This window comes from Prenolepis imparis, unplaced genomic scaffold (genome assembly GCF_030444845.1).
Source record: "Prenolepis imparis isolate NDT839.2.m4 unplaced genomic scaffold, iyPreImpa1.0 SCAF_8, whole genome shotgun sequence".
Taxonomy (NCBI): domain Eukaryota; kingdom Metazoa; phylum Arthropoda; class Insecta; order Hymenoptera; family Formicidae; genus Prenolepis; species Prenolepis imparis.
The window spans coordinates 1,084,736-1,106,380 of NW_028141166.1; the positions used below are offsets into that span (position 1 = coordinate 1,084,736).

At 35.6% G+C, this 21,645-nt stretch overlaps 2 protein-coding genes across 2 annotated transcripts; one reads left to right on the forward strand and one right to left on the reverse strand.

Annotated features, from left to right (window-relative positions):
* The first annotated feature begins 1,993 nt into the window (after positions 1 to 1,993).
* On the forward strand, positions 1,994 to 3,399 carry LOC145939877 (uncharacterized). The gene is made up of 4 exons (XM_083044506.1): positions 1,994 to 2,088; positions 2,404 to 2,572; positions 2,819 to 3,014; positions 3,179 to 3,399. The coding sequence occupies exons 1-4, from the start codon at positions 1,994 to 1,996 to the stop codon at positions 3,397 to 3,399; spliced, it is 681 nt and encodes a 226-aa protein (XP_082900632.1).
* A 14,295-nt stretch (positions 3,400 to 17,694) lies between these two features.
* LOC145939878 (uncharacterized) lies at positions 17,695 to 19,176 on the reverse strand. The gene has a single exon (XM_083044508.1). It carries the CDS (start codon positions 19,174 to 19,176, stop codon positions 17,695 to 17,697), a length of 1,482 nt encoding a protein of 493 aa, XP_082900634.1.
* Between the last annotated feature and the right edge of the window lie 2,469 nt (positions 19,177 to 21,645).

A 21,645-nucleotide genomic window follows, 5' to 3' on the forward strand; every position in this document is an offset into this window, starting at 1 on the left:
AAGCAGTGGTATCAACGCAGAGTACTTCATTAAATTTTTTATTTCTACATATCTAATTTGCAATAATAATATTTCTGAATAATTATATATTAACTTTAATAATATTTCTGTTATTAATAAAAATATCCATTATAAATAATAAAAACAAATCTATTTTTACTTACATTGTGGAATCATACATTTCTACTGCATCGAAGATCTCGTTAGGCGTTAATAATTCGGTGGGATCAATATCCTCATTCTCACACAGTTTCTCCATTTTTTATGTTCTTTATTTTTTTAATTCAAGTTATTCCTAAAAATACACATAATTACAAATAAAAGAATGTTTTAATCAAAAGTTGTTTGGTTTTAAAAGGGAAAGAAGACAGGATTATTAATTTGTTTTTAATGTAAATAATAAAAAATCAAAAGTATAAGCAATTTGTCGACTATATGTACTAAAGCATTCTAATTATATTTTTTAAGAAATAAAAATGTTTTTCTACGAAAGAAATATGTATGGACATATATCATCTTGATTTTTTAAAATAGTGATTAATATTTTTTATATTACAGTTTTTTATATTTTTAAACTTTAGAAACTTTTGTCTTATTTTACTTTATATACTTTATATTTTTAAATTTAAAATTTAGACATATTATAAATAAATATTATTATAAATACAAAATGTTATAAATCTGAAGAAATGTTAATTATATAAAAAAAATTTTGAGTAAAAGTTGCTGGGAATACATATGAATGGAAGACATATAAATGCAAAAAGACTATTTAAAAATTTAAAAATTTTAAATACATTTTAAATAATAGAGAATAATTACCTGTTATTATATTTTTCAATCAATCACACGTAAGATGTGAACACAAGGGAGTGATTTGATCTAATAAAAAAATGTGCATTCGTAATTCGTACGTGTTATTTAGCAGTTGTCATCGCAACATTCATCTTTTATACAAAGCATTCTAATTATATTGTACGTAATTACGTACAATAAAACAATTGTAGAGAAATAGAAATTAAATAGTAGATAACATTAAAAAAAGAGAAAAAAAAATTAATAATGATAAGAGTTATTATAATAAAAATATTCCTCTAATGATTTTATTGTACGTAAGACCTTAAAAATAATTATCTTCGATGATAATAAATAAAAGATGAATGTTGCAATGACAACTGTTAAATAACACGTACGAATTACGAATGCACATTTTTTTATTAGATCAAATCACTCCCTTGTGTTCACATCTTCCGTGTGATTGATTGAAAAATATAATAACAGGTAATTATTCTCTATTATTTAAAATGTATTTAAAATTTTTAAATTTTTAAATAGTCTTTTTGCATTTATTATTATATGTCTTCCATTCATATGTATTCCCAGCAACTTTTACTCAAAATTTTTTTTATATAATTAACATTTCTTCAGATTTATAACATTTTGTATTTATAATAATATTTATTTATAATATGTCTAAATTTTAAATTTAAAAATATAAAGTATATAAAGTAAAAGTAAAATAAGACAAAAGTTTCTAAAGTTTAAAAATATAAAAAACTGTAATATAAAAAATATTAATCACTATTTTAAAAAATCAAGATGATATATGTCCATACATATTTCTTTCGTAGAAAAACATTTTTATTTCTTAAAAAATATAATTAGAATGCTTTAGTACATATAGTCGACAAATTGCTTATACTTTTGATTTTTTATTATTTACATTGTAGACTTGTAAAATAATACAAAGTAAAGTCACCTAATAAGACATCGGCTAACGTCTCGCTCTCTTTGAATATACAATATTTCAAATGATATAATATAACACATAAATAATAAAATATAAAAAATGCCTACAACATTAAAAACAAATTAATAATCCTGTCTTCTTTCCCTTTTAAAACCAAACAACTTTTGATTAAAACATTCTTTTATTTGTAATTATGTGTATTTTTAGGAATAACTTGAATTAAAAAAATAAAGAACATAAAAAATGGAGAAACTGTGTGAGAATGAGGATATTGATCCCACCGAATTATTAACGCCTAACGAGATCTTCGATGCAGTAGAAATGTATGATTCCACAATGTAAGTAAAAATAGATTTGTTTTTATTATTTATAATGGATATTTTTATTAATAACAGAAATATTATTAAAGTTAATATATAATTATTCAGAAATATTATTATTGCAAATTAGATATGTAGAAATAAAAAATTTAATGAAGTTAAACATCACTTTATCATTTATTAAATACATAAATATAAGATCGTTAATTATTATTGTTATATTTAAATTGTAAATTAAATACTTACAATTAAATTATGTAAATTAAATTACATTATTACATTATTTTTTTTAAATGGCTACATTAAAGAATTAAAATTTTATTTTATTATTAGTGAAATAATAGGTTACGTAGAAGGTATCGAATCCACACGATACGTTGGCAGTAAACAACAGTACAAATTTTTCAAATTTTTATTAAATAACGGCAATGGACGATGCGTTCAAGTTGTTGCTTGGAACGACGAAATTGACAACGTGGAACACCACATTATGTCTAATTGTGTAAATATTTACTTTTATTTTTATATATTAATCTTATTTTTTAGACTTTAATTTATTTCTGAAATATTAAATAATTTTTTAATTAATTTTAAATATATGTTGTTAAATATTATGTAAATAATTTACTATAAAATTAATATTTTTTTAAAATTAAGTATTAACGCACATTTTTTGTATATTTGAAAATTGAAATATAATCTTTTTATATAATCTTTTTCATAATATTAAAATTTATTTTATTTTTAGATAATCCATTTAGACGGTGTACAGGCAAGAATACCGAAATCAGTCCAATTTAATCACGGAAATGTACCTTATGAATTGCAAATTAAATCAAATACTATTATATCAAATTTAGGAAAATACGAACCAAAAGGTTCTGTAAATGTCAAACCAATAGTAACACTACTACAAGATGTTCTAAACACCTCGGAATGTATTAGTAAGTTTTATATTAAATTATTATTTTGTTATTTTCTTATAAAATTAGAAATTACTATTATTATCATTATTTATAATATTTGTTGAAATATTAATTAATAAAATATTAAAAATGTCAATTAAAATTAATATTATTATTAATTCTTTTTACTCTTTATGTAGAAGTAGAAGGATACGTTAAAACCAATTTTTCAGAATCATTTAATATCAAATTAAATAAAATAATTGGATATGGATCAATTACGGATGGAACATATAAATTAGAGATACATGTGTTAAATTTCAAATATGATGATTTTCAAACAATTGACATTAATAAAGGAGATAAAATAGAAGTTACTGGTATCATGTACAATACAGGTAAAAAAATACTTATTTATTCTTAAAATTTTAGAATCATTAAACAACCTAATCTAATCTAACTTTTTAAAAAATTTAAGATATATCAAAATTAAATATAAAAATTTAACATTTTTTTTAAAACTATATCATGTTATTTATAATTGTTAATTTGTATTGAATATTTTAACTACATTTTTTTCCGTACAAGATAAATTGATTTATCTTATATATCTTATATAATTTTCTATATTTTTTATAAGTCCACTATATCTATCGATTAATGAAATAAAGGATATAAAAAAAATCGATGGGCATATGCCTTTAACTGTTTTGTTAAAAGGTGTGCGTACACCTTGTAAAAGAAAATGTGAAGAAGTTGAAAAGGTAAATTATTGAAATAATAAAATTATTAATTATTTATTTTTATATTAGTTAAATTTTTTTAATATTATTAAATATATGTATATAAATAAAAATAATTAGTTATTTTTATTAATTTTTATAATTATATTTTATATGTATAATTTTTACATTAATAATAAACTTTTTATGTTTTAGACACAGAAGAAGAAATAAAAAAGAAAGAAAAATTTCTCAAAATAACTATTTTTATTACATATAACAACGTTTTCTCTTTTATTAAGTTAAATTTATTTAAACTTTAAATTAATTAATACCAAATAGATAAAAATAATAACGTAACGTTATTTTCTTGTTATTAATTATTGGTTTTTCCTTATTCATTTCCTTTTTTTTTGTTCATTATATTAATTTAGTTTTTTTGGTACATAAGAATATATGTACATAAACTATTTTATAAATAATATCTTATGAGAGAAAATAAAAACAATAATAACCTTTACTTAATTTTAGTATTTACTCAACAAAAAGAAACCATTAATATTTCTATCTTTTTTTAATTCAGAATCAAGTTACTTTTTGTTGCTGGAATTACGATTCCCTAAAGTCCATTGCCTGATTATTTACTTGCGAGTCGCACCATCTGTGCTACGCCTCCGCAATCACTACTTTACTTTTCACGCGCTCGCCGCTCTCGCGCACATTGTACTTTTCGCCCTTTTTTTTGTGTCTAATAATATACTAGTGTTCTTTATCCAGAATTGTGCTCGTTTAACCTTTCCTACCTCGCTATATCCTTTAGGCCTCAACAGGTTATGGGCCCAGGAGCGTGCCGAGATAGCGATATACGAGGGGTGTATGATAAGTACCCGTGTTTAACGACTGATAGCGCCACTGACTCAAAATCTGTATACTATTGTTTAATTTCATCTTTCAACTGTCGCCTGTCAAAATTTCAGACATATTTATCGAATAGATTTTGTTTTAAAGCTGTTGAAAGTGAGCAAGTTTGTATTTGTTTGCAATCATGGAAAAAGAGCAATATCGGTCAGTGATTCGATTCCTTTTTTTGGATGGGAAGACGTGTGAGGAAATCAAAATGCAGTTGCATGCCGTTTATAAGGATCATGCACCTTCGATGACTACCATCAGATATTGGTTTAATGAATTCAAGCGAGGCCGAACATCCGTTTTTGATGAAGAACGCCCAGGCCGTCCGATTGTGGTGACTACGGAGGATATGGTCAACAAAATCCATGATATCGTGTTAACAGACCGCCGAGTGAAGATCAGAGAGATTGCTAACATTGTAGGCATCTCAATTGAACGCGTACAAAATATCTTACACGAAAAATTGGGCATGAGAAAGCTATCGGCGAGATGGGTGCCGCGTTTGCTCACAGTGGAACAAAAACGGAACCGCATGACAACTTCAGAGTACTGTTTGGACATGTTTAAGCGCAATCCGAAAGAGTTTCTGCGGCGTTTCATAACTATTGACGAAACATGGATCCATCACTTCACGCCAAAATCGAAAGAACAGTCTAAACAGTGGACTTCACCCAGCGAACCTGCTCCAAAGAAGGCAAAAACGGTTCCATCGGCCGGAAAGGTCATGGCCACCGTTTTTTGGGATTCGCGAGGCATCATCTTCACCGACTATTTGGAGAAGGGAAGGACAATTACGGGGCAGTACTATGCTGATTTATTGGGCCGATTCGACGCTGAATTGAGAAGAAAACGGCCCCATTTGGCGAAGAAGAAAGTGCTCTTTCACCACGACAACGCACCAGCTCACTCGTCCGCAATCGCTACAGCAAAACTGGTCGAATTACGCTATGAATTGCTACCTCATCCTCCATATTCCCCCGATTTGGCCCCCTGTGACTTTTTTTTTGTTTCCAAACATGAAAAAATGGCTTGGCGGAAAGCGGTTCACGTCAAACGAAGAAGTTATCGCGGAAACAGAGGCCTATTTTGCGGAGTTCGAAAAATCATATTTTTTGAATGGCTTAAAAAAGTTGGAATATCGCTGGACTAAATGTATTGAACTAAAAGGAGACTATGTTGAAAAATAAATAAAAAAAATTTTTTTTAATGCGTTTTCTTCCCTAACACGGGTACTTATCATACACCCCTCGTACAAAGATAAACGCGACGAAAGAACTGAAGTGAAGTGGTTTCGGTCTCTCGCGCGTGTGCTAGGTTAGGATAACCCCCAAGCACCGTCGTCACGAATCGGAAGGATGAGCGCAACCGGATTAGCGCGCATTGAAGCGCTTAATAAAGACAACTATGACACCTGGAAACTGCAGATGCAGGCATTGCTCGTAAAAAATGATGCATGGATGTATGTGAGCGGTGAGTCTGCGAAGCCGACGCTCGTAGCCGGCGATGCCACCACGACGAACGCTGTAAAGCAATGGAAAACGAACGACGATAAAGCCAAGTCGGATATCATACTCTCGATAAATCCCAGTGAACTGAAGCAAATAAAAGGATGCGAGACCTCGAGAGACGTCTGGCTAAAGCTCGAGAACATATATCAATCCAAAGGACCTGCCCGGAAAGCCACGTTGTTGAAGCAGCTGACACTCCAGCGCATGGAAAACGGCGGCGATGTTCGTGACCATATACGCAAGTTCTTCGACGCCATCGACAAACTAGGTGAGATGGAAGTCGATATACATCCCGATTTATTGTCTATCATGTTGCTTTACAGTCTGCCATCCAGCTACGAAAACTTTCGGTGCGCGATAGAATCCCGCGACGAGCTACCTTCACCAGAGACGCTGCGAATAAAAATTGTCGAGGAAAGCGAAGCGAGATCGAGCGACGCAGCCCGAGCTCCTATGCAAAACGCATTATACGCCAATAAAGGCGGAAAGAAGACGCAACGACCCACGACCAAGAAGAACGACGCGAGCACCGGCGGCGACTTCAAATACCGCTGTCACCGATGCGGCACGTTAGGGCACAAAGCAGCGGAGTGCACGAAGGACATCAAGAAACAAGAGGATTCTCGTGAGAAGGTGAAGAAGAGCGAAGAAACGAGCTTGTGCGCGTTAGCTCATCCGAGCGCCGGGCACAGCGCATTCCGCGCTGACCACACACGCCGCGACGACCGATGGTGTTTGGATAGTGGCGCGACCTCACACTTAAATAACTCTGTCCACGACTTCTGCACGATTCGAGACGCAAACAATATCGAGTTGAGTTTGGCGAACAACAGCTCGACGAATATACATGCGAAGGGTGAAGTCCTGTTCAGCGCCGACGTTCTGGGTAAAGTTAAAAATTTTCGATTAAATAATGCTCTACATGTCCCTGATCTGCGTACTAACTTGTTGTCCGTCGGAAAAATCACTGAGAAGAGCTATGAGGTTGTTTTCGACAGATACAAGGCCACGGTTAACGACAGCGGAGGCGTTGTAAAATTAATCGCTGATCGTATTGACGGATTGTACTACATACGTGGAGCATCGAATCGTCAAAGCAGCAGTGTTCACGAAGCAGCGTGCAACTCCACAGACGTTGAATCTCTTGAGACATGGCACCGACGGTTGGGTCACCTGAACGAGAGATATCTTCTAGAAGCTGTTAAGAATCAGTCAATTTGTGGCATTAAGCTCGCGACGTCGAAGGAAAGATTGACCTGTGACACTTGCATGAGAAGTAAGATGACAAGGTCCCCTTTCATCAAGAAGGACAATCGGGTCACACAAATACTGGAGATCGTACACTCCGACGTATGCGGCCCCATGCGCATTGAGTCGAATGGACGGGCGAAGTACTTCGTCACCTTCATCGACGACAGTTCCAGATGGTGCGAAGTACGTTTTGTGAAGTCCAAGAGTGAGGTTCTCAATGTCTTCAAGGAATACAAAGCTCTGGTTGAAAACTTGAGGGATAAGAAAATCAAGCACCTCCAGTATTTGTCGGACAACGGAAAGGAGTACAAGAATCTCGTGTTTGATGCCTTTCTTGCCGAGCATGGTATCGTGAGAAGATTGTCGATACCTTATCATCCGGAGCAGAACGGCACTGCAGAGCGGAAAAACAGGACCTTATTAGACACTGCAAGATGTCTACTATCACAATCGGGGCTCCCCGGATCTTTTTGGGCTGAAGCTGTTTCGACGGCCAACTACATTAGGAATAGAACTCCTAGCTCTAGTCTGAACGGAAGGACGCCCTACGAAGCATGGTCAGTAAGAAAGCCGGACGTGTCACATTTTCGAGAATTCGGATGTAAGGCATTCTGTTTGGACACGGAACCTGGCAAAGGTAAATTTGACCCCCGGAGTAAGCCAGCAATCTTCCTAGGATACTCAGAATCTTCGAAGGGCTATAGGATGTGGTTGACCGAAGAGAAGAAAGTCATACTGTCTCGGGACGTATCCTTCGCAGGCACCCCCGCTTGTGCCTCGAGTACCCCCGAAGATGTCTTCCCGGAAGATCCGTACCCAGACGAAGAGACAACGAAGTCTCAATCTGAAAATGGAACGATTGAGGTTGAATTGACGCCGCTCGAAGTCGACGAACCAAATTGCGAACCCGATGGATCTGAGGACGACGCAGCTGATCGCGAGTCCGACGACAGTGAAGAGACACCTCAACGTCAGCAAAGAAGAGGACCTGGGAGACCTCGTGTGATTCGTACGGGACAACGAGGACGCCCTCGACGTCTGTTTCAGCCAGCTCGAGAAGACAGAGAAGATGAGGAACCGGATTTCGCGAACTTGGCCGAGATACCGCTCAAGCAGGCCTTGTGCAGCGAAGACGCGGAAGATTGGCGTGAAGCCATAGGTTCGGAAGTCAAATCCATCCTCACGCACAACACTTGGGAGTTGGTCCACCGTCCGAAGGATAAGAAAGTCATCGGAAGTCGCTTCGTACTTCGAAACAAGTACAACTCCGACGGAACTCTTGAGAGGAAGAAGGCTCGCCTTGTGGCGAAAGGTTTCGCACAACGTCCTGGTTTTCATTACAACGAGACCTTCGCCCCTGTAACACGCATGAGCTCAATTCGTCTGTTGTTAGCGTTGGCAGCTCAACTAGACATGCACATTCGTCATTTGGATAACCTCAGCCTATCTGAATGGAGACATCGAAGAAGAACTGTTTATGGAACCTCCACAACTTTTGGAAGATGCCCTCAGATCCATATTGACCGATCGATCCTGCGATAAAACCCTGAAGAGGAAGGCTAACACAATGCTCGAAGAATTGCAGACCGGAGATAAAGTATGCTTGCTCAAAAAGGCCTTGTACGGACTTCGACAGGCAGGTAGGAGCTGGTATCAGAAACTTGATGGATCTTTACGAGGAATCGGTGCGAATCCCACGAATGCCGATCCATGCGTATACACCATGAAGGAACAAAGCGGATTCTCGTACATCTTCATCTACGTCGACGACATTGTGGTGATCTCGAGGAAGATGGAAAGATCCGAGGAAATCAAGTCGAAGTTGACTCGCGATTTTCACGTGAAGGATCTAGGTGACATCAAATATTGCCTTGGGATAGAATTCTCTCGTAAAGAGGGCAATATACTTATAAGCCAACAAGGATACATCAAGGACGTGTTGAGAAGATTTGGCATGGAAGACTCCAAGACTGTTTGCACACCTATGGACGTCAATTCGAAGTTAAACAAACCAAATCGTGAAGTGGACGACGAAGTACAAAAGCTACCATATCGGGAGTTGGTGGGCTCCCTGATGTACTTGGCCGTATCCACCAGACCCGACCCATTGCCCATGTCGTAAGTTACCTCAGCCAATTTAACGAGAGCTTCGACAAGGAACACTGGGCAGCAGGGAAGCGTATCCTCAAGTACCTGAAAGGAACCATAGACGTAGGAATTGAGTTCAATCGAAGCCAGACCGCCTTGACCGGATTTGTCGACTCCGACTGGGGAGGCTGCCTAGTCGACAGACGATCGTACACCGGCTACATTTTCCTTTTGAACGGCGGACCTATCTCTTGGGACTCCAAGAAACAGAGGACGGTGGCGTTGTCTTCGACGGAGGCCGAATACATGCCTTGAGCGAAGCCACCAAAGAAGCAATCTACTTGAACGAATTCCTAATTGAGTTAGGATTTGAGGAGCTGACGGATGGAGTGTTGTTCAACGACAACATTGGAGCCAAGAAGCTTGCCGAGAACGCGACCTTCCATGCGCGTAGCAAGCACATAGATATTCGACACCACTTCGTCCGGGAGGCTTTAAAGGATCGAAGAATCATCATCCATCACCTACCCACGGAGGATATGCCTGCGGATATGATGACGAAGGCACTGTCCAAAGGAAAACATCAGAAATGCCTGAAACTGTGCGGACTGAGGAAGTCATGTGCCGTTTCCCCCATGGACTTTCTGTAGATCGAGGGGGTCCCCCCCCCGTGTTGCTGGAATTACGATTCCCTAAAGTCCATTGCCTGATTATTTACTTGCGAGTCGCACCATCTGTGCTACGCCTCCGCAATCACTACTTTACTTTTCACGCGCGCTCGCCGCTCTCGCGCACATTGTACTTTTCGCCCTTTTTTTTGTGTCTAATAATATACTAGTGTTCTTTATCCAGAATTGTGCTCGTTTAACCTTTCCTACCTCGCTATATCCTTTAGGCCTCAACACTTTTATTTAAAATTTTTCTTACCATTATATATGTACTTTTAAGAATATATACATATAATAAATCATAAATTAAAATTAATTCTTAATATATATTTCAATTTATATGCTATCTACCTCATTTAAAATATAATAACGCCGAGAAAGTAAAAAATTGTGATAAATAAATATGTACTTTACAAGATGTCATAATTTACGTAAAATTATGTTGAATTAAGATATATACATCATAAATTCATACACAATTTTTAATTAATTTTCTTATGTTTAAAATTATTTACGTAAAATATTACAAGAAATTAATTTATATAAATAAATTAGAGAAGTTCTATTTAAAAAAAAATTAAGTTAACTTGTCATAACTTTCAAAAGATTATTTAATATCAAGTCTATATTTTTATCATGTGTTTCCTTCCAAACCATATAATTTTTGTCTATACCTTATATGAATCATAATTTGTTTCATTGTATCAATAATTTTAGAAAGAATAGATTATATTCCATCTCTTGTCATATCATAATTCAATTAATAGAAGGAATATATATTTCTCTGTACAAAAATATTTTTTAAAAAATATAAAAATAATTATTTATACAAGGTAATTCCTGAAAAAATGTTTGTTATAGCATAAAATATAAATTCAAAATTAATATTTTGTCTAGACATAATTTTAATTTTCTATTACATACATAATCAAAATTCAGAAAACGTGTCATATGTAATGTAATGTACAAACAAATAAGAAGTTAATAAATATTTTCAATTTTTACAAATAAATCAATAATACAATAGTCGTTGTGCCATTGATATACATATTTGTGCCGCTATTAATATATATAAATTTGCTATTATTTGCCATTGATATATAGAATGTTCTATATGTTAAAGGATCTACGCAAATATCTAAAAAATTATGAGAAATACGAAAAAATGTTTCAAACAAAAGTTGTAAGATTTCAAAGGGGACATCTGATGATGATCTTGTCTTTGACCTAGAGGTCAAATTTGAAGATCAACTTAAAAAATTTAAATGGAAAGACCTATTTTTATTACATATTCTTGTAGCTTATCTACAGAGCTTTCCAAAACACTATAATAAAACTGTTTTTGGTTAAATACTATCCGAATTATAAGGCTTGAAAGATACAATATTTTGACATAAATTACAAAATATTTTGTGAAATATTCAGTTTTTGGTAATCTTACCTTAATATTCTTATGCACAGAATAATGAGACCATGGATGTAGGAATAACTGAATGGAGCGTAAGGTACCTTTTTAGGCGAGGGGGATGAAGCCTGAGAAGTGAGGGGAAAATTGCCAACCAAGATGGCGACTACGGGTGATTAAAGTGATTAAACGAATAAGATGATTTTTGAATGTCATTTGATATTTAAAATTATCTTAAATTAATCTTAAGATGCTGCGCGGATCATTTCAGATGGCTACAAAGTATCTGCGAAGATAAATTAAAGACGAAAATTTTGCCAACCAAGATAGCTGATCCAATTTCCCCTCATTTCTCAGGCTTCACTTCCCCTCTCATATGCTCCATCCAGTTATTCCTACATCCATGAATGAGACCAATCAATTGTGGTGTAAAAAAAATACATAATTTATTTTTAAAAGAGTAATTATAGCGATAGATTTTATTTTAAATCAATTATGTGCTTTTTTTACACCAATTGATTAGTCTCATTATTCTGTGCATAAGAGTATTAAGGTATTGAATATTTCACAAGATATTTTGTAGTTTATGTCAAAATGTTGTATCTTTTATAAGCCTTATAACTCGAAAAGTATTTAACCAAGAACAGTTTTATTATAGTGTTTTGGAAAACTCTCGAAATAAGCTACAGGAGTATGTAATGAGAAATAGGGGTATACATTTTAAATTTTTAAGTTGACCGTCAAATTACCTTCAAGTTTGACCTCTAGATCAAAGGCAAAATCACCATCAGATGTCCCCCTCAAAATCATACAACTTTTGTTTGAAACATTTTTTTCGTATTTTTCATAGTTTTTGAGAAATTTGCGTGGGTCCTTTAAAATGGGACCCTATATGTATGTAACTTGATTTAACTTTAATATTAGTCTAATCAAAGAATTGTATTAAATTATATTATTCTAATCAAAGAATTGTAATTTTTATAAATAAATAAAATTCTCTCTTACTATCTTTATTTATTTTCTTTTATCTCTATTTATTAATAATATACTTAATAATATAATTCGGTTTTTCTTTAATTATAAATAAAACATTTAAAAGATTATTTAAACTGTATATAATAGTACACAAATACTTTAAAAATTTAATAAAAGTAATTGTTATTTAAAATATTATACATTTATATATATTTATAAATATACATATAATATAATATTTATATTATATTATATTATAGTTAAAAGATATTATTACTTAATATTATATTACACAAAATCATATACGTTACAAAATAAATCAATATAACTGCAATCATTGCAAAACAAAAAAATCTTGATACATATCTATATCAAAATCAAGTACATCAGCTCTATACACATGCTGTATTGCAATACAAATTTATACGCACATATAATACGTACATATAATTATCCTCAAATCAAACAAAAATTATCCTCATATAAAAATTTAAAAGGAGGAAAATTAAGTATATATTTCTTTATATACATAGTTTTTAACTTTTTTATTATCTCGTTGTTCGCCTAGGTAAATTTTTAATGCTTGCCAAGTACGAACGCGTGAAAAGGCAACATAAAGTTGTCCATGATTAAATACATCTTTGCGAAGATCTATTCCTACTCTGTCAAATGTCTGTCCCTGTGACTTATTAATTGTCATAGCGAAAGCTAATTTTATCGGAAACTGTCTTCTTTTAAAAGTAAAAGGATATATATTTTCGCAATATAATGTTATACGATTCAAGAAAACGATATCTCCTACTTTATCACCCGTTAAGATTTTACATTTCAATAAATGATCAGCAAGTTCTATAATCATTAATCTAGTACCATTGCAAAGACCTTCATTGATACTGAGATTTCTAATCAACATAATAATACAATTCGGTCTTAAACGTAATTCATAAGGAGGAAGAGATGATGGAGATAAAGTATTTAAATATTCTGGAAATAAAATTTCATCAATATCACCATTATCACCGTAATTTTCAGTACTATCTGTACTTGTATATATTCGTTCTTCAGATATATCTAATAATTCAACAACTCGTTTATTAATTTCTTCGACATCAGCATTTCTTGCTGAAAGTATTGCACATTTAGCCATTTTATTAAATTCTTTATTTCGTATTAGATCACCATATATATCTTCTACAACATCAGCATTAATGGGTGCAATACAATAATCTGGAAGTTGTATATTATCATTAGAATCATTTAATATGCCATCTCCCAAATCCAACAGAAACTTTGCAAATTCAGTTTCCTCTGGGACAACTCTCATGTTTTCCATTAAAGAGAAACTTATAAAATGTCTCCAATTAGAACAAAACTTGATTGAAAGATTCACGATCTCACATCGGGTACCATGTATTTTAATAGGAAGAAGTTGTCTAAAATCACCACCTAATACGATAATTTTTCCACCAAAAGGTAAATTATTATTCATGATATCACGCAATATTCGATCCATAATCTCTAGAGCATGTCGTGGTGCCATTGGCGCTTCGTCCCAAATAAAAATATCCATTTTTTTCAAATATTGAGCTTCCTTTGATTGGATTTTAATGCTAGATGATGAATCAGCAAATAATGGAACTGGCAATTCAAATATCTTATGAACCGTTCTTCCTGCTGGCAACAATGTCGCTGCAATACCCGTAAAAGCCATTGTACATACATGTTTATTACGAATTTTGGCTAAGTGATAGATAGTTGTATATGTAAACGTTTTACCTGAACCACCTGGACCGTCAATATAAAAACAATTACTATTGTAATTATTATTGTCTAATCTATTTAATATAAGATCTATTATTTCTTTCTGCTTGTCATTTAATTGTTCATATTGTCTGACACCAATTTCCACAGTTTCTTCAAATGTTACATAATCATTCTCTTCATCATTGTCTTGCAATTGTTCCATTTGTGGAAAATCAGCAAAACTTTTGCCTTCAATCCATAACATAGCATTGATTTGCGCATATGCTTTCTTTTGTCCTTGTAATATTCCAAAATGTCGTACATAATCTTCCGACATTGTTACTTTAAAATTTTCCCAAAGCTCTTCAGGATGCAATGGTTGACAATGTAATAATTTACGTACAAATAATCTACGAAGTTGTCTTGGCATCATCCATCCAACAGCTTCGTTCATAGGTCGTCTCCATTCATCATCATCTTCAATCAAACCTAAAGCTAGACATGCCGCTGAAAATGTTTGACAAACTTCTCCATTTACAGTTTTTAATTTATCAAAACTCGTAGCTCCCTTTACTGTGAGTAATAATAGTCGTAAATGATATAATTCAGTTTGTGTTGGACTAACGGAATACATTCGTCCTATGCAATTATAATGACTCTTACGTTTACTCCAACGCGATATATTTTTACCATTAATTTTTTCTTTTTTAAATGTATAATATCGTGGAATTTCTATATATAAATATTGTTTTGCTTCTTCATCGCGAGAATTCAATGCAAAATAATCTATTAACATAGTAACTTGATCTAAAGCTGAAGTCATAGCTTCTTCAACTGCTTCATTTTCAATTATAACATTTTGTGCATTAGGAAGATGGACGGGTAAACGTACGATAGTATGACTTTTATCTTGTAATTTTTTCTCAAGAATACGCCAGCTCGCTTCTACAGGTCCAACATAACGAGCTTCTATAAAATTGCGTATTTCATCGTGATCTATAATTATATTTTCTGTTATTGGTTCGATTGTTATAGCAGCAGCATCATGTCCTTTGTAAATATATTTATACAGATATTTAACCGATTTAATACTTGAAACAATTTCGACATTAATATGACAATTAAATATAATTGATAAAATAGGACAATATGGAACGACATAACGATTATCAACTATACATCCACCAGGACGTTCAAAACTTTTCCCATTATCTCGTCGACGATAATAAGGATAAGCATCTTCATCCATTCTGATCTCTTCATAATATGGTTTAGGATAATGTTTCGAACATTTTCCATCTACCAAACACCAATCACCACAAGGTCCATGAATCATATGCCTCATAACTATGTCATGTAAAGCTTGATTTTCACAAGGATCACGAATTTCAGCAGAGATATACTTGTCAACAATCTGTGGAGTTGTCCAGGTAAAAGATTTTCTTCAATTTCGCGCCATTTTGGATTGCAAGTCATTGTAATAAAAAGATCTGGTTTACCAAATTTACTAACAATTGCCATTGCATCTTGATAATTTTGTAACATATTACGCGGTGATCCAATAAATGTGGATGGAAGTATAACCATTTTTCCAATACGTCCATTTAAGTTATTTGCCATAGTTTGCATATAATCTCTTAAACCTTGATATGTTTCAGTACGTAGTTGTTTTTGATGATCTTTACAATAATTTATTCTATCCTTTTCAATTTTTACATAATTGTCTACAAGCCATTGTTGAAATAAACGACGACCTAATAAAAAGACGTTAAATTCATCACGAATAGCCATACGATATTTAATATACTGGCCTCTAGTTATTCGTTTATTACTATTTAATTTTGTTAAATTACAATGCCACCCTTGAGTTCCATATGGATAAAATAATGGATATATCCATGGTTCAACATTTGGATCCATGGTACTAATATTTTGTAAAGTTTTAGTATTTTTATTACGTATTGTTACATATGATTCTGGAATTTCTCCATCAGCAGTTGTACGAAAAACAGCAGCAACTTCATTAGTTCTTTGAGCATTATATCGACGTCGATCCATACCTGGTTTTAATGTAAATAATAATTGTAATTCTGGTAATAATTCTCCAGATTCTATTTCTAGTTGTCGTTGATTTTCTAATTCTTCACCCATCATTTGGGTGTAAGATTGAGTAAATATATTCAATTCCCGCATTATATGTTCAAGATTTTGTAGAATTTCAAAATCTAAATCTGAATTTTTAATAAGACGATAATTTATTGCTTCATTAGGATCTATAATAAAAAGTTGACCATAAGTCGGATTTTCACTTTGAGCAGCATATAATGCTGTATTTATTTGATAATAAATTTGTCCTTGTATTTTGAAACAATACGGACCTGATCACCTATTTTGAAAATTAACTAAATTAGCATTAAATGATGCAAACGAAAATGAACTATTATAACTACGAATATATTGAAAAAAATTATTAGATTTTACATGAGTTCCTGCGAATAAAGAATGAAGAAATTGAGGATGTTCAGGTAATGGTTGAAGATATACTGCACCATGATTACAACAATCATGAAATGAATTTCCTTTATTGGAAATTTTTTCAGCTGCAAAATGTTTTGCATTACAATGAACGCAATATACATCCATGGGACCAATATAATATTCAGTTACATCATTAACTGAGATTGTATTACTAATATTTAAACGAGGCTGATTTTTCTGTCGTGATCGATAACGAGATTGATTTTCCACATAACGTTGCTTATATATTGATATAATACTTTCAGAATTTTGTCCAATTATTTCTTCATCTGATTCCATTATACGATTATCATGTATTGTTTGTGAAGTACAAGCAACTTGTTGATGTAACAATATATTATCAGATGAATGTTCTTCAACATTATCATTTAATTCTTTTATACGATTACCACATATTGTACCAGCAACACAAACACTATTATTCTTATACGTAATTGATTTTAACGTATTATTTGATATTTTTGCAATCTGATGACGACGATGTTGATTCACTGCTTTTCTTTCATGACGTTGTCGTTGAAACTCCTCTTCTTCCTCTAAAGTACGCTGTATTTTGCGTTTCGGCATTTTATGAAAATTTAAAGATATATGCTAATTAAAAAATATATAATATACACAAACACGTATGATTTTCATAAAATATATAAACACAAAAATATAAGTATATTCTGTAATTAAAACGTGGATGTGTATTAATTATAATAAAATTTAAACACATAAACTATTAAAATTTATTCTTTAAAATTTTTAATGATAGTATATACATATGTACAAAAAGAAAGAAATATGGATATACTATATAAATTAAAACAAGTAGTAGTAGTAGTAGTAGTAGTGGAATGTGAGTGGTTCCAATCGGTCCCCGACGGCACTCAGAACAAAAAGAGTTCCATTGTGTCTCCTCACTCTTTTTCAAACCGGGTGTTGGGATCTCAGCCCAGAATTTTCCACTAGGCTTATAAGTTCCGTCACCCTTGTTTCGGTTAAGTCTTGGGATTTAAGAAAACCTTGCCCCCAGGTCGTAAACCTCCTGCAAGCAAGAGCCGGGCATTGGCACAGTATATGTATGCTGTCCTCTTTCTCCTCCCCGCATAGTCGACACTCCTTCCTATCTGCGAGTCTGATGTTGAATAGGTGAGCTTTAAGTATTGGGGAGTATCCTGTAAGTAGTCCTATCCCCACCCTCAGTCTCTGCCTATTCAGTGCAAGTAATTCTTTGGTCCTGACACCATTGATATCCTTCATCAGGAACTTGACCTGGCGGCAGGTTTCCAACTTCTCCCACCTGGCCTTATGCAGTTTGCTTATGCTTTCCCTGATGAAGTTTTTGCCCACCGTGAAAGGTAATCCTACCTCCTGACTAGTTGGTGCCTTACTGGCCCCTTCCCTAGCCAGAGAGTCTGCTATTTCGTTCCCTGGTATACCTTGGTGCCCAGGTACCCAGACTAGAGTTACCTTATTTGATCTGCTCAGCTCCTCCAGCGCTAGCATGCAGTCCCAAACCAAGTATGATTCGGTGGTTGTCTTTGCCAACGCCAAAAGAGCTGCCCCGCTATCCGAGCAGATATATATTTTTCTGCGATTTGTACCTTTAGCTAGGATGTGTTCGGTGCACCTGAGGATGGCAAGCATCTCGGCCATAAAGACCGTGCAGTCGCCTCCCATAGGAATGCTTTCCCTATAGTTTTCCCTAGGTCCATATACTCCCGCTCCGAAGCAGTTGTTTATGCCTGATCCGTCCGTGAACCACAGGTCCACATTTGTGTTCGTGATTCCCCCCGGATTCAGCCATTCGTTTCTTTCTGGTATCCATAATTTAAAATGTTTTACCAGCTGGTATTTTCTTGTTATTCTGTCTTGTTTGCCCTCGACAGGTTTCTTTCGGAGTAGACCCAGCCTAGTGTGTCCTAGTCCAGTATCTCTCCATTCACCCTGACATTTTAGGCGGTATCCCGTGGTGTTGGCTGTTTTGACCACGGCCAGGTCTAGTGGCGTAACATTGAGGGCTATTTCAAGCGCCTCTGTGGGTGTGGTTCTCATGGCCCCTACTGCAGCCCTTAGGTAGTTACCTTGCAGGCTTCTCAGCAGTTTCTCTACCTCCCTTTTGCTTGTTCTCGTCCACCAGACAACTGATGCATAGAGTAGTCGCGGCAGCAGAACCGCCCCATACAGCCACATTGCTGCACTAGCGCCCCACGACTTGCTCATTGCTCTTCTGCACATCCACATGGATGCGTAGAACTTTTTCCTTCGCTCTATTAGATGTTTTCCCCAGCTAAGTTTGGGATCTAGTATTAACCCCAGGTATTTCACCGAGTCTGTAAAAGGTATTTCCTTCCCCCAGAGTTTTAACGGCTCTATAGGTTTCGGTTTATATTTTCTGGTGAAGACCATGATGTTTGTCTTGCTCGGATTTACCGATAGACCTCTGTTCTCACACCAGTTTTGCACAATTCTTAAGGTATCCTTTGCTTGGTCCCTTAATGTATTTAGAAATGATCCTCTTACCACGATGGTCATCAGCATAACCAAAGGTCGAGAAACCTTTCCTCTGTAATTCCTTTAGTAGGTCGTCTATCACCAGGCACCACAGCAGAGGAGATAGGACTCCTCTCTGTGGGCAGCCTCTTGTTGGTTTTCCTCTGACGGAGATGTCTTGGCACTCAACCGACAGGCATCTGTCCGCTAGCATATCTTCTATCCAGTCCACCAGCGGTTCTTGAACTCCATGTCTGCTCAGTGCTTCCCTGATAACTGCATGTGAGGTGCTATCAAAAGCACCCTCAATGTCCAGGAAAATTCCGATAGCATAGCCTTTTGCCTCTAGCTGCCCTTCAATTTTGTCTGTCAGGTGGTGTAGGGCGGTCTCGGTAGACCTGCTCTCCCTGTAAGCATATTGGGCGCTAGCTAGAGGATGGTGTATTAGAGAGTTGGACTTGAGGAATCTGTCCACCAATCTCTCTAAGGTCTTCAATACGAAGGACATAAGGCTTATTGGTCTATAATCCTTGGCCCTGACATGACCATTCTTGCCAGGTTTTGGTATAAAGACCACTTTGGTCTCTCTCCACTTTTGAGGGACGTGTTTAAGGGCAATGCTTGCCCTATAGATTTTCGTCAGTGGGCCTAGCAGGTTACTGAGCCCTTTCTGCAGTAGGATTGGGTATATGCCGTCAGGTCCTGGAGCCTTTAAAGGCTCAAAGGAGCCGACAGCCCATTCCACTGCTTGCGGGTATACTACTTTGGCTGCCAGTCCCCATGCTCTCGGTTTATGAACGGTCATGGGTCTCTGCTTGTCATTGACTGTGGAGTCTCCCCGAAAGCCCGGGAAATGAATTTCCATAAGATGCTGTAGGGTTTCCTCCGCAGTTTCTGTATACTCTCCACTGGGAAGCTTAAGGCAGCCCCATTGTGATTGGTTTCCTTTACAGAGTATTTTGCTCAGTCTAGATGCTTCAGAAGCACTCTCGATATTTGAGCAAAAACTTCTCCATCCTTTCCTTTTAGCCTTTACTATCGCTTTTTTGTAAATTCTCTGAGATTTCCTGTACTCCTCCCAGGATCTCGGTGTATTTACATTTTTAGCCCTGTTAAAGAGTCTTCTCCCCTCAGCTCTGAGCTTAGCTAGCTCCTTGTTCCACCATGGTGTTCTGGCTGTAGGATCTTTCGCCTCTAATGGGCAGTTCATCTCATATGAGTATTTGATGGCTTCATTCAGATAGTCCACCGCCATTTCCAAATTTTCTTTGGTGTGGAATTTGGTGGGAGTATCCTTGAGTCGACTCTTAAGATCTTCCTCGAACCCCCTCCAATTCGTTTTCCTGGAATTTCTCTTCCATATCCCTTGGCTTTGTGTCCGCTCCATGGTGAAGCGGATCTGTCTGTGGTCTGATCCCGAGGGCTCATCAGAGACCCTCCAACCCCTCACCAGATCCAGTACTCCACCAGAGCATATGGTTTTGTCTATCACTTCCTGTCTTCTAGAGTCCAGGAAGGTAGGTTCTGTTCCTCTGTTGAGGATGTGCAACTCTGTACCTACCACAAAGTTGAATAGGCTTTCTCCCCTGGGATTTATATTGGTGCTTCCCCGCACCAAGCGGTGTGAATTGGCATCGCAGCCCAGGAGTATCTCCAGCCCCTTCTGCATAGGTCGTGAGTTTGATTACGTTTTCATGAGGGGGTAAGTTATCCAAATCATAGGGCATGTATACTGACCCTATTATCAGATCCCTGACTCCCCCACTAGTCAGCTTTATCTTCAGTCTGATGGCGACTAGGTCACCATCGCTGAATTGTGGCAGTAGACAGGCGTCTAGTCCTTTCACCATGATGCAGGCTCTCGGTCGGTCCGTGTTACCCGCCCAGAATAATTTTCCACAGCTACGAAGTCCTCTGATATGTCCCTTGATAATCCATGGTTCCTGTATTAAGAATATATATCTACTTGTGTGCATCACAGCTGCGCACCTGGCTAGTACAGCCGAGGCGCTTTTGCTGTGATGCAAGTTAATCTGCGTAAAGTGAACACGGTCCGCCATATTTATTCTGACGGGCCCGGTACTTTCTCCTTTGCGCTTTCCTTACCGCCGTCTCCAGCAGGCAACCTAACCGTCGCCTGCCCGAGTCCGCAGTAGGGTTTAAAATTGAGAGCTCTTAGCGCCCTCAACGCCCCATCCCCCACAAGGGCAGCGAAGTGGGTGCTCGTGGCGTCCCTACTCTCGCTCCCCTTCGCGATCACCCAGTCCGATGACTGGATGCCTTCGTTTTGCCTGTCAAGTACCTCCAGCGCTTCCTTGACAGGTATCGTGGGATCCTCTACGTGCACTACGATTCGATGTCTCCTAGGGAGCTCATCGACTCGCA

What these genes read in the sequence shown, in the direction of transcription:
- LOC145939877 (XM_083044506.1), top strand. Translation starts at nt 1,994, where the DNA reads ATGGAGAAACTGTGTGAGAATGAGGATATTGATCCCACCGAATTATTA. An exon ending in GAAATGTATGATTCCACAAT is followed by an intron (nt 2,089 to 2,403) that starts GTAAGTAAAAAT and finishes TTTTATTATTAG; the next exon opens with TGAAATAATAGGTTACGTAG. An exon ending in ACCACATTATGTCTAATTGT is followed by an intron (nt 2,573 to 2,818) that starts GTAAATATTTAC and finishes TTTTATTTTTAG; the next exon opens with ATAATCCATTTAGACGGTGT.
- LOC145939878 (XM_083044508.1), bottom strand. Translation starts at nt 19,176, where the DNA reads ATGGTCTTCACCAGAAAATATAAACCGAAACCTATAGAGCCGTTAAAA.